This window comes from Elephantulus edwardii, unplaced genomic scaffold (assembly GCF_000299155.1).
Source record: "Elephantulus edwardii isolate Elephantulus edwardi_28Jun2011 unplaced genomic scaffold, EleEdw1.0 scaffold00023, whole genome shotgun sequence".
Lineage (NCBI taxonomy): Eukaryota > Metazoa > Chordata > Mammalia > Macroscelidea > Macroscelididae > Elephantulus > Elephantulus edwardii.
Genome location: NW_006399773.1, coordinates 21,229,038 through 21,241,993, shown reverse-complemented (window position 1 = coordinate 21,241,993; position 12,956 = coordinate 21,229,038). Strand labels below are relative to the sequence as shown.

Below are 12,956 nucleotides of genomic sequence, written 5' to 3'. Positions count from 1 at the left end.
TAGACTGGTAGTGATACCAATTTTCTATGAACAGGATTCTAGAGTAAGATTTTAAAAAATGTGTCATGTACACTTAGAAAGGGAATTTGTCCATAACTTGGTTTTGGGTTTTTTTTTTCTCCTTATTAATGTTAGTAAATTCACCTGTTACAAAAATTTTTTTAAAAGAAAGACTCTAGGCCAACACTCAGAACTCAAAATCACTGCTATTGGGTGTGTTGTTTCCGATTACAGCAGGTTTTCAGAGGCAGGAATCGTATGGGAGGAGACAGCCCGTCCTTCTGCAGAGCAGTGGGTAGATTTGACTTGCGTACTTTTGGGGTTGCAGTGCAGCTTCTTACCAGTAGGCCACCAAAGCTCCCTCTAAACATCTGTGTTGTTGTTAAGTGCCATCTAGTCACGTATGACACAGAGATCCTGTGAAAAACAGATCTGAATCCTGTCCTATCCTGTACCATCCTCACAATCTGACACAATAATCAAGCTCATTGCTGCAGTCATTGTGTCAGTCCATCTGGTTGAGGGTCTTTCTCTCCTTTACTCTCCTTCCCCCTTTCCAAACATGATTGTCTCTCTCCAAGGAATAGCCTCTCTAAGTAACATGCCCAAAGTATGTGTGATGGAGCTATATCACCTTTGTCTTCAAGGAACACTCTGGTTGTTCCATGTACTCGGGCTTACAGATTCTCCAGGACATAGCTGTTTGTTCTTTTGGTAGTCCATGGGATATTCAGTACTCTTCTCCAGCACCACAGTTCAGAGGCATACATTCTTCTGTCATGCTTAGTCCATGCCCAGCTCTCAGCAACATACAAAGTGACTGAAAAGACCATGGCTTGGATCAGGTCTACCTTAGTCCTCAAACTGGCATCATTGCTCCTCAATAATTTGGAGAGGTCCCTGATTACAGACTTTCCCAGTGCAGTATGTTTTCTGATTTCCTGACTGCTGGTAATTAGTATTTTGATTGTGGATCCAAGTAACAGAAACTTACTCATAGCTTCAGTCTTTTTTTCATCTTTCATCATTTTACTTTCAGTCCAGTGGTGAAGATTTTTGTTTTCTTGAAGTTGAGATGCAAGCCATATTGAAGGGTACAATGTTAAACCATCTTCAACAAATGCTTCAGATTTTCGTTTTCAGCAATCAAGATTGTGTCATCAGCATGATAGAGCTTACTGATGAACTTCCTCCAATCCTCATGCCACATTCTTTTTCATAGAGTCTGGATTCATGAATTATTTGCTCAGCATACATACTGAATAGATTAGGAGAAAGGATACAACCCTGACACACACTTTTCTTAATTTTAAAACATGGAGTGTTCTTTTGCTCTGTTAGCAAAACAGCCTCTTGACCTAGGTATGTTGTTGTTATGTGTGGTTGAGTCACCTGCAACCCAGAGCACCATTTGTAACACAGCTCTGAACCTTGCCCTATCCTGATCTAGGTATAGGTTTCACAAAAGTACAGTTTAGTGTTTTGGGATTCCCATTCTTATCAGTGATATCCATAATTTGCTAATTTGTTAAGATCCTCACAGTCAAATGCCTTTGCATAGTTAATAAAGCACAAACAGGATCCATCTGACATCAACAGTGATATTCCATTTGCCACACCTCTTCTAAATCCAGCTGTTTTTGAGTGATTTTCAGCAGTAGTTTGCTTGCATGAATATTAATGATGTGGTATGTGCTGTCGAGTCACATCTTTCTTGGGAATAAGAACAGATATGGATCTCATCCAGTTAGCTGTCTTCTACATTTGCTGGCATACACTGGTGAGCACGTCCAATGCCTCTCTAATGTGAACATGTCAAGTTGGTATCTCTGCAATTCCTGGGGCCTTATTTTTTGCCAATGCCTTCAGTGCAGCTTGAACTTTTTTCTTCATTACTATTGATTCTTCATGTGATACTTCCTGGAGTAATTTCATGTCAGCCAATTCTTTTTGTGACAGTGATTCTGTTTATTCTCCTCCATCTTCTTTTGATATTTCCTAGGTCATTCAAGATTTTGCTCATAGCTTCTCTAAGTTTTGCAACTTAAGGCTTGAATTTATTTTTCAATTCTTTCAGCTTTAGAAATGCAGAGCGAGTTCTTTCCTTTTTATTTTTAAATTGTAGATCTCTAGATTTGCCAATTATGGACATCTCACATAAAAAAAACCCCTTATTACTGACTTATTTAATTTCTTACATCATTTTCATAGTTCATGTTGTTGCATACATCAATAATTCTTACCTTTTAATTTTGAATAAGATTTAATTATATGTGAATGTGTCAGACTTTCTTCTTGGTCAGTCAGTACACAATTGGCTAGTTTTCTCTCGAAGGCTCTTAATAATACTGATGTGAATATTTGTGTAGAAGTTTTTGTATATGCTAGTTGCTTTCTTTTCGATCTGTAGTTTATGTTTAACATTTTTAGGAACTAACAATCAGTTTTCAAAATAATTGGATCATTTTAAATTCTCACCAGCAACATATGTAGATTCCAATTTTTCTACCTTACTACCTAATTTACTTATTCAGTAAACAGTATCTCATTGTTTTCAGTTGCATTTTTCTTATGACTAAGATGCTGAACATCTTTTTATATGCTTACTATAGTGTGCTATATATCTTTTGGAGGAATGTCTATTCATATTTTTCATTAATTATTTGTCTTTTTATTATTAAAATTAAAGAACTCCATTTATAGTCTAGATATAGGGCTTTCTTTAACAAAATTGCACATTTTTTTTCAGGTTCTGTGGGTTGTCTTTTCCCTTTATTGATACATGTTCTTTGAAACAGTAAAATTTCTAATTTTCCTGGTTTCTCTATTTTTATCTTGTGTTAGTTGTAGTACTTTAAAAAAAATTGTCTAATCTAAGATTGGAGAAGAATACTATTTCATGGACTGCCCAAAGAACAACAGATATGTCTTGGAGAAAGTGCAACCAGAATGCTCCTTGGAGGCAAGAATGACAAAGCTTTGTCTTATATACTTTCAGCATGTTGCTAGGAGAGGCTGTTCCTTAGAGAGGGACATCATACTAGGAAAGGTGGAGGGTCAGCTCAAGAAAGGAAGCTCTTCAACGAGATGGATTGGTATAGTGACTGCAGCAGTGGGCTCAAAGAGTGGGCAGCGCTTGAGAATGGCACAGAATAGGACAGAGTTCAGATTTCTTCTTCAGAGGGTTGCTATATATGATACTGGACTCCATAGCAGCTAACCACGACAATCCAAGGTCTAGTAGCCTGGGTCTGGAGGCCTAGTCCATAGGGAGTTGCACTGCTAACATAAAGGTGGTCCTTCTCTGGCTCTAATTCACTAGGCTCTATGAAGCAGAAAGATGAGCCAATCTCATATGATTTATGACCTCTGAAAACCAGCTGGAGGGTTAACTAGAAGTTAGTTCCAACTGTACAGCAATGAGTTGAGTAGAATTGTCTTGATTCCTGTAGCTTTGGAATAAATTTTGAAGAGTGTTTGCCTTGCCAATTCTGGTCTTTTTCCAAGATTGTCTTGCGTGTTTTGGATCATTTGTGTTTTCATAAAGCAGATCTGGTGGTGCTGTGGTTATAGTCATCATCCATTAAACAGAAAGGTCAGTGGATTGACCCTATCAGCTGCTCTTGGGAGAAAGTCTGCTTCCAAAAACCTTGATAACCCTGTGGAGGGTCAGCTATGAGTTCTATGGGGTGTCCTTTCATTTATTTAAGTTTTCTTTCATTTCTTTCAGTGTGATTTTGTAGTTTTCAAAATACTGATTTTGTACTTTGATTTGCTTTGTAAGGTTCTGAATATTTTTTTCTTGTGTACTTTTTTTATTAATCATAGTTTGTAAACACAGTTGTTGTTGGCCTTTTGGGAAAGGAGTTGCACTATGAAGAGTTTGAACTCACAAGCTGCTCCCTGGGAGAAAAAAGAGTCTCTTTCTGTGTAATTTCAGTCTCTGGATACCCACTGGAAGGTCACCCATGAGTTGATTTTTTTTTTTTTTTCATTGTAAAATTTTCTGTTTTTAATGGCAGGTCAAATATCCAGAAACGTACATATATTGATAGTCTTCTAATCCCAGTTGAGTTCAAATATTAAAGTAACACTTTTATATGACATACAATTTCTTTTCTATATTGAGCTATATGCTACAATTTTGCTTCACTTTTTAACTCTAATAGATTTTATGTATGTAGATTTTTTAGACCTTTTGTATATAAGATCATATCATCTGCAAATAGAGTTTTACTTCTTCCTTTCCTATTTGAATATTTTCTGTATGTTTTTTGGTTTTGTCTTATTGTCTGGGACAATGCCAAATATAATGTGAGAGGTGACATCTATTTTTTATTACTGACACTGTCTTGCTATTTCTTACTTCTTCATCCTATTTTTATTCCCTTTGGTAAATGAATTGCATATTGTTTATAATTCTCTTATCCCTTTGCATGTGTCATCAAATATATGCCTGTTTTGTGGCTTCTGTGGGTTTAAAATATATTTAAACTTTTCACTCTTCAATTTCAATAATATTACAGTGAAATCTGTCAGTTTTGGAACTCTACCTTGTTTTTGTAGGTCATGCAAGTTTTTCACCTTTGACAAGGTGCAGTCTTAATATTTTTCTGTCAGTGTCTGCTGGTGGAAAGTATTTGAATTTTCTTTTTTAGATCTCTGCCTTATAGAGTTTCTAGCTTTTGTAGGTTTTACTTTATTTTGTTTAATATACTCTGTCACACCAGTTCTAGCATATACTTCATTTTCACCAATTTTGTCCTTTATGCTCGTTTTGTTATTTATTCTGTATAAGCCATGAGACTTAGTTTATATTTTCCCCTTTAAGTAGCCACTTAGTGTTTAAAAAGAGACAAAAAGTCCTTTTATTTTTAGCCACATGTTTAAAGTGTCCTAACACCTGTCATTCCATTATGAAGGTCGGGTTTCTTTTTTATATTTCATGTAATTCAAAATTTTAAGAACACTTTATACTGTCATATATTTGGAAGTTTCCCTCCAAAATGAATATTTCCTTGTATTTTTATGATATTTTAAGTGTAATAAAGTTATAGTCACTATATTTATGTCACATGTCTTTTTCCTGCTAAATTTTAGAATCTTCTCTTATTGGTTGTCAAATATTTGATGATTTGATTATGGCATTTTTTTGGATATGGTTTGTCTGTGTCTCTTTATTCTGCTTTCTATTCATTGAACTTATTAGATGTGTGGGTTTATTATTTTCATCAAGTTTAGAAAACCTTAGCCTTCCTTTTTATCATTCCCCACCCCCCATGCCCATTATTTTATTGTTCCAATTACACATATGCTCAATTAATTGTTGGTTTGTTGTAGTTTTTTTTCCACAGGTTACAGAAATTGTTTATTTTCCCATTAATATTTTCTCAAAATTTTCATTTTGATAGATTTTATTACTCTTGTACAGTATGAACTCCTCTTAATTTCATCAAATGAGACTTTAATTTTCAATAGCATTTTCCCCTTTGGAAGTTCCATTGTTGGTTTGTGGTTGTGTTTTTTTTTTTTTTTTAATTAATTTTATATTTTCCGTTTTTCTTCTCATTGTTTTATTGCTTTTATTCAAATACTTTGACATAATTAAAATAGCTGCTTAATACCCTTGTTGCTGCTAGTTTAAGAGGGTTTTTTCCCCAACTCAAGATTTGTGTCTGTGTACTATTTTTTAAAATTGTAATTAAGTCAAGCTTTCCTCTTTTTTTAGCATGCCTAGTAGGTTTTGCTTGGGTGCGAGACAGTGTTATTTATGTAAGTTATTCTTACATGTCTAAATTTTATTATCTTCCTTTCGTAAGTGTAGAATTTAGCTTTTGGTAGCAGTAAGGTATTTGTGGATTATTTTGATGCTTCCAAGTTTCGAAAGTATAATTTATTCAAGCTTTGAAGGAGTGTTTTGAGGAATTTAAAGATGTGGTCGTAGATAGTTGTGCTGCTAACCCAAAGGGCAGGCCACTCTGCCAGTCTGACTCCCCATGCAGCTTTTCAGAACGAAGATGGACCACCTCCTCCTGTGTGATTTACAGCCTCAGAAGGATGGTCTGCTGGATTGTCTGCTGTGAATCAGTTTCGAATTAAAGGCAATGAATTTGAGTATTCCACATAATAAGGAGCTCTGGTGGCCTTTGCACTGCTACTTCAAAGGCGAGTCGGTTTCAGATTCACAGGTGATACTGAGGGAGAAAGATATCTAGTCTCCTTTCATTTCTGTTTACAGCCTTGGAAACTGATTTAAGCACGGCTATGAGTCAGACCTGACTTGATGGAAGTTAGTTAACAAGACACCAAATAGTATTTAGCCCTCTTTCTCTACAGAGTTCAGATAATCGCCAAGATCTCTTTACTCTGGGGGTTAAAGCTGGACTATTTACCCTGACAGCTGTGGAGATCTTTCCATTTACAACTCCATGTTGGTTTTTTTGAGTCAGCTTAGTTCTCAGTGGAAAACCTATACAGATTTGTGGAGTGCTTCTCTTGTGCAATTTCTCTTTAGAGTTCGCGCCCCAACATCTCCTAATTGCCTCAGCCTTCTCAACTATGCTATCTTTCTTCTAAACTTAGCCTCAGTACCTTCTGTCTGCATCATTGAGTATGCAGAAAGCCAGAGCTTACTTTGTGTTTTCCTTTTGCTCGGGAACCACAATCCTCTACTAGCTGTTGTTGTTTGTCCAGGTTCCAAATTGTTTATAGAAGCAGGTTCTTGAATTTTGTTTATAGTTTGGTTCTTGTACCTTTGTCATGGCAGAAAGTGCACACCCTCTGAAAAATCTCAAATTCTCTGCCTTCATGTTACTTCCAACTCCATCAAGATTTTGAGACTGGATGGGTTATGAGGTTCAGACAGCCGCCTTGTAAGTGATTAGGTAAATGCTTTTAATCACAGTACCACCAGGTGGTCTTTAGTTGTACTACTCTTTATATAATGATCGTAAATTACATAGTAGTTTTTATAATGTGCACATGGTGATTATCTGGCTTTATTCTTTATCTATTCATATATTTTCAACACATTTTCTATAATAATTGCTAAAAAAGCTCAAAGTATGAAAATGGCACTAAACAACTAAAGCTTAAGAATTACTATGTATGTGTTAACTCCCACAAACCAAAATCTGCAAGAGGAATAGGTGACTGGACAGAGTGCTTCTGAAAGATTTTTGTAACAGAAATTACATTTGCTAAGAGTTTGTTTCTTTTCCTTTTATAATACATTAATATCTTTCCAATACTAAAATTAAGATTTACAGGGGAAATCTCCACAGCTCTCCCAATTAAAAGCTCCATGATAAAGGAGAAGATCTTGAAGTTGTAAACAATCTATTTTTACTTGGATCCACAGTGAACACCCATGGAAGCAGCAGCAGTGAAGAAATTAAAGGGTGTCTTATGTTGGGCAAATTTACTGTCCAAGAATTTAAAATCTTCTTAAAGTATTAAAGAGCAGGGATGACATTTTCAGAAGTGCTGTCTGCCTGACCCAAGCCGTGGTATTTTCAGTTGTTTTGTTTGTATGAATAGAGAAAACTGAAGAAAAGTTGATGCCTTTGAATTGTGGTATTGGTAGGAAAAATTTAAGAAAGTAAGTAAATGAAAACCAAGACTGTCTTGGAATACCTGTTGCCAAGGCGCTCCTGAGAATCAAAGATTGAGAGACTTGGGCTTACACATTGAGCCATGCTGTCAGGATGAGCCAGTCCTTAATCCAGAATTAAGGTTGCATAGTGAAGTGCATTTGGGGGTCAGCAGGGGCAGAGGCGGGGGTGAGTGGGGATTGTGTACCAACAAAGAAGTTTATCTTTTGCTTTTCAAAGACAGGAGTGAACTGGGGGGAGAGGGGTAAAGAAAAAAGTGCAAAAATGAATGAAAATCCAAAATCTCTGTAAATGTTCATTAAAATGAATTTTTTAAAAAGCACACACACACACACACACACACACACACAAAACAATAAAGGCAATAATAGATACATTTTAAAAAAAAGGCAGCATGCTTTGGAAATAGAGGGTGAGCAAAAGAGAGGGAGAGCTGCAATAGAGAGAGTGTGGTGGCACACAGACTGCAGCACCAGGCTGAAGCACAGTAGAGGTTGTGAGGCGGGCACAGAGTCAGGCAAGGTTCACATCTGTTGTATATGAAGTCACTGAGTTAACATCGAAGCAACAATAGCACCTTACCGTAATAGTGAAAATTAGTGTGGTTTAGAAGCTTATTTTTAGTAATGAACAATGAAATATTTAATCCTATGGCTTTTTAAAAAATGTAGTACTCTCTTAAGGAAATCTTAGTCTAATGCAGAGAAACCTTTGTATTATAAACTGTGACAATTAGAAATCAATTTCAGTATGTCCTTACTATTAGGTCATATATCTAGAAATTGCATTTTAAAGATAATTTCCAGATTTGAACCTTAACATTGATAAACAGATAAGTACTTTTCTCTCAGGTTATATTTTTAATATTCTTTAAAATAAAGTTATTATTAACATATATCATTGACTTGTTAAAAAGTTGTCATTTTGATTTTCGTTTTTAAAAAGCTATCTAGACACATAGTTTAATAAGTATTTTTAAAGTATGCATGTAAATACGTGTTTTGGTAAGGAAAGGTGTGAAGAGAGCATTGATATTTATTTAAGAATCAGACATTTTATGTAATTTGAAATAATTTGTAGTAATTTATCATTCCTCTCCAACATCCTATAAAAATCTAGTAAAAGGTTTCTTTTATGTGAAAAAATATATTTCTGTGTATGATCTTTGTTTTAATAAAGTTCTTTTCTTACAGAGTTTGTCAAAACATAATAGGAGCAATATTGGAACCGAAGGAGGACCACCTCCTTTTGTGCCTTTTGGACAGGTAATATTTTCATATTAATAGATGAATTTTAATCGGAAAAGAATATTTTCCCTGTGTATTTAAACTGTATTAAGATTTATGCTGAACTGTTAATTTAGATGATCATGGAGTTAAATAAAAATAAAGTACAAGAAAGATAAGTAGTTGTTTTTTAATTTTTTTACTGTAATGAATTGTTGATGTAGATTTTTCTGAATAGCTATCAGGTGAAAGATTGAAAATAGCTATCAGGTGAAAATGAAGAACTCCCTGAAGAGCAATTTTTCAGCCAGTTAACATTGTATGACAGTACTGAGAAAGAAAAAGTCAATGCTGAGATGACTACAATATGTTCGGATTTCTTATTTCATTAAGAAAAAATAAATGAGAGAAAAGAAAATTGTAGAAAGTGGTAAGAAACAACGGTGAGAGTAAAGTAAAGACAAATAAGCAGAAAAACAAATGAAGGAGGGATGCACATTAGCTAAGCCTACTGTCACAGCTGTCCCTTCCAACGCTCTGTTCTCTCCTGATATAAATGCTCATTCTAGTTATCCAGAGACTTACTTTTCTTTCCAGTTTTCATTTCCTCTTCAACCACAACAGCTTTGATCCTTTATCCATGGAACCTATAGTTTTATGCCTTTTTTTACTGTTTTTCCTTCTTTCACCTTCCTTGGTGCACGCTGCTACCTTGAGGTATCTTTTCAACAGGACAGCATCTTGTGTCTTCTTGGTTATTCCCAGCATTAACTTGCACCCCCAACATATCCCCTTACCCCCTCCTTTCCTTATCCATAAGGATCTAAGTATTAATCTCTGGAGCTGCTTATTCTTTATCTCAATGATGATGTACCCCTAAAATTTAGTTATTTGTAATATATCTTGCAGTTACCTTTTATTTTCTCTGGAGAGTACTGGGTTGAAGTGAGTTTGAATTAGGGATGTAGCAGGTAGGAAAGAAAGACATATCTGTATAACAATTTGGTTTTTATTTCTAGTGTAACAGTTGTTGAGATAGTGAGTAGGATCATCTGACTTAAATATCTTAAAAGGCTTTTTATTTGATTTTTGTTTTGTAACATTACTCAAACTTAATTTATACTTACATGATGGCTGTTTTGAATACATTTTAGAAATATGTTGGGTTTTCGATAGGATTTTGAAACTGGCAGTCAAGATAAAAAGATCATCTATGTAAATGATCTCTTCTCAAAGTGTAATTAAAAGCTCTCAAATAAGCACAGTACAAAAGTTCTATTAATATATATTAGAGAAACAATGATACACTTTTTTAGGAAATTATTTTCCCCCTGGATATTCTGGTGATATTTCTTTCATAGTGATTTGGGATACTTACTCAGCTTTTCCTCTTCTGAGGAATGATCTAATTTTTAAAAAGAATTTGAGATGTATTTTATAATTTTGGAAGAGGGTATTGATCGAGACTGTAATAAAGATGTGCTGCTGCTATGGTAGTGTTATTTGTGCACAAAATCTACTATGAAAAAAATACAGCCTATTCAGCTTTGTACATAAGATAATGATAGATAATGATGATTGCATTAATAAGGTATTTTTTTATGTTGTTGAAAATCTACAGAAAAACCTAGGAAAGCCAGAGCTGTGGAAGATGAAACCTGTCAGAGAAGAAAAACTTAAAATATTTCCACTCATAGACAGTGCTAGAAAGATTGTAAGACTATATTCTGTCAAAGGCAGAAAGTTAGATGAGCTAGAAAAAAGAAGACAGTCCTGTTAGAGTTCCACTTCTCGGAGGTTTTACTCTGTGTTGATTCATTGCAATCAAGTTGGCCAACTCAGAGCTGACCATGCAAAAACCACAAGAGATTAGCTATCTTTTCCTCTCTGAGCTGCTGGGGGATTTGAGCCATCAGAAAGTATCACCTTTGGGTTAGCAGTCTAACTCCATAAGAGCTCCCTTCACTGTCTATTGTGCTATATTAGGATAGCATATTATTTGAAAATTTACTTTCTTCTTTTTTTTAAGCTAATGTTTGAGAAGAGACTCACTTAATTTGATATTTTTTTTTTTTTTACCACTTGGTTTGGAATGGAGAACTTTTTTTTTATTTTACAGTAGTGCCCTTTTTATTTTATGAAACTTAAAATAAAAATCAGCTTGATGAGGAAGAGGGTGTATCTTTAATTTTTTGTTTTATAAGTTCAGAGACATCCTTTTATATGTTAAAAATAACTATACTGTCAAACTCTTATGTAATGGGAAAATTAAGAGTTTAATGAAAAAGCTGAATTTACCTCTTTTTGTGTGCTGCTTCAGACTGTTTAAGCTAAAAATTATGAAAAGTCATTATTTCCTATGTTGGAATTTAGAACACCTGTATTTTAAATATATATCAAGTATTAGATGGCCATGTTTTTATATAGATTTAGTTAATTTTTCTAGGTGTCTTTATTTAAGATACATTAATCAATTTCCCCCCTTTTTTTAAATTATGGGATAGTTTTGTATTTTTGGCGAACTTTGTAGAAGTGGTACTTTGCAGTGAAAAATATGAATCTCTTTGGAACTACTGGATTGATTATTTTAATTTACTGTTCCCAGAAATGTATATCTCATGCCCAAGTGGATAGCAGAGAACTTGATCGAAGAAAGACACTCCAAGTTACAATGCCTGTCAAGCCTTCAAATGATAATGATGAATTTGAAAAGCAAAGGACTGCTGCTATTGCAGAAGTTGCAAAGAGCAAAGAAGTAAGAAGCTTAATTACCACAAGCTCCTCTATTTTCTTATCATTATTTTTATTTATATGACTCATAATATTTCATATAACTAATTTAGCAAACTTTTAACGTTCTTCTGATATATGCCATAATTAGAAAATGCTTTGTCATTTTATAAGATCTTAGACTTAAACATTTTGATACTATTTTTCTAATATCACCTTGGCAGTTCCATTAAGTTACTCTTGCTAGTAATCCACTCTTCTTGTCACCCTCTTCCTTTTCTTCTTAATGATGCAATAATTGAAAAAATTCTTATTTGTCAGAGGGTTTCCAATCACTGTTTAGTCTAACATCACTTTTTCAGGATGATAGTATCAACTTGTGAGAAATGTGAGAGAGTAAATTAGTAGATTTTAAGATCACCTTCAGTTTTGCTTTTAATTCCATTTAATGTATAGTGAAAAAATAAATTGAATTACAGTCTTTTTTTACTATCTGAAAGTAGAGCTTTTTTGGAAAATATGTTAAAACCAGCGACATAAAGCAAAGAAACAGTTATCTTTAATTTTTATAGGAAAAATTTTTTTTAGCATTTCCACTCTGTAAAACAGTCTACTAAGGATTACCATATAGCACATAGAAGCTAAAATAACGCTAACATAGAGCATTCACACAGTTCAAAGCTACAGTGGCTTTATACTGAGATGCTGAAGTTCTTTTTATACAAGTAACTCATTGCCAGAAAGTTGCTACCGATTTGTATCTGACACTCCAGCATGCTTTCCCACTCTGCAAGTCACAGGGGAAGAGATTGTCCATTTTACATCAGTGGAATAATTAGTGGGTTTCATCTGCTTACCTTTGGATTGGAAGTGCAGCTCCTTACCCACTAAGCCACCAGAGTTACACAAACAGTACCTATAAACCATTTAAAATATTTTTTTGTTCTTCGAGAACTCCATAATAAAAAAGTGAATTAATCCATTTATAGGTCTTTAGTCTCTGAAAATATGATTTAAATTTGAATTAAACCTGTAGAATATATATAAACAAGCTAATAAATATCTGCTAATGTTGATTTAACATAATTTTCTGTTTGCAGGTGTATTTTCTCATGATGTTGTATATCATCGAGTTGGAACCAATTCATAGCAGACCCTCCAGTTGGTTTTCATAGATAGTAAATCACATGGGAGGAGATTGTCCATCTTTCTCCCACAGATAGCTGGTGAATTGAAACCACATGTCTTCAGTTGGCAGTGTAATTCCCTACCACTAAGCCACTATAGCTCCTGATTTCTTTATGTTATTTAATTCAGTGTCGTTTTCCAATATTCTATAAATAATATGTCTTATTTTGTGTATGTGTGTGTGTGTGTATGTGTGTGT

At 34.3% G+C, this 12,956-nt stretch overlaps 1 protein-coding gene across 1 annotated transcript in view; it reads left to right on the top strand.

Annotated features, from left to right (window-relative positions):
* TDRD3 (tudor domain containing 3) overlaps nt 1-12,956 on the top strand; it is a 134,938-nt gene that overhangs the window by 47,372 nt on the left and 74,610 nt on the right. Inside the window, exons 5-6 of the mRNA XM_006882731.1 lie at nt 8,807-8,878; nt 11,445-11,594. Coding sequence (XP_006882793.1) covers nt 8,807-8,878; nt 11,445-11,594 — 222 coding nt within the window. The remainder of the gene's footprint in view (nt 1-8,806; nt 8,879-11,444; nt 11,595-12,956) is intronic.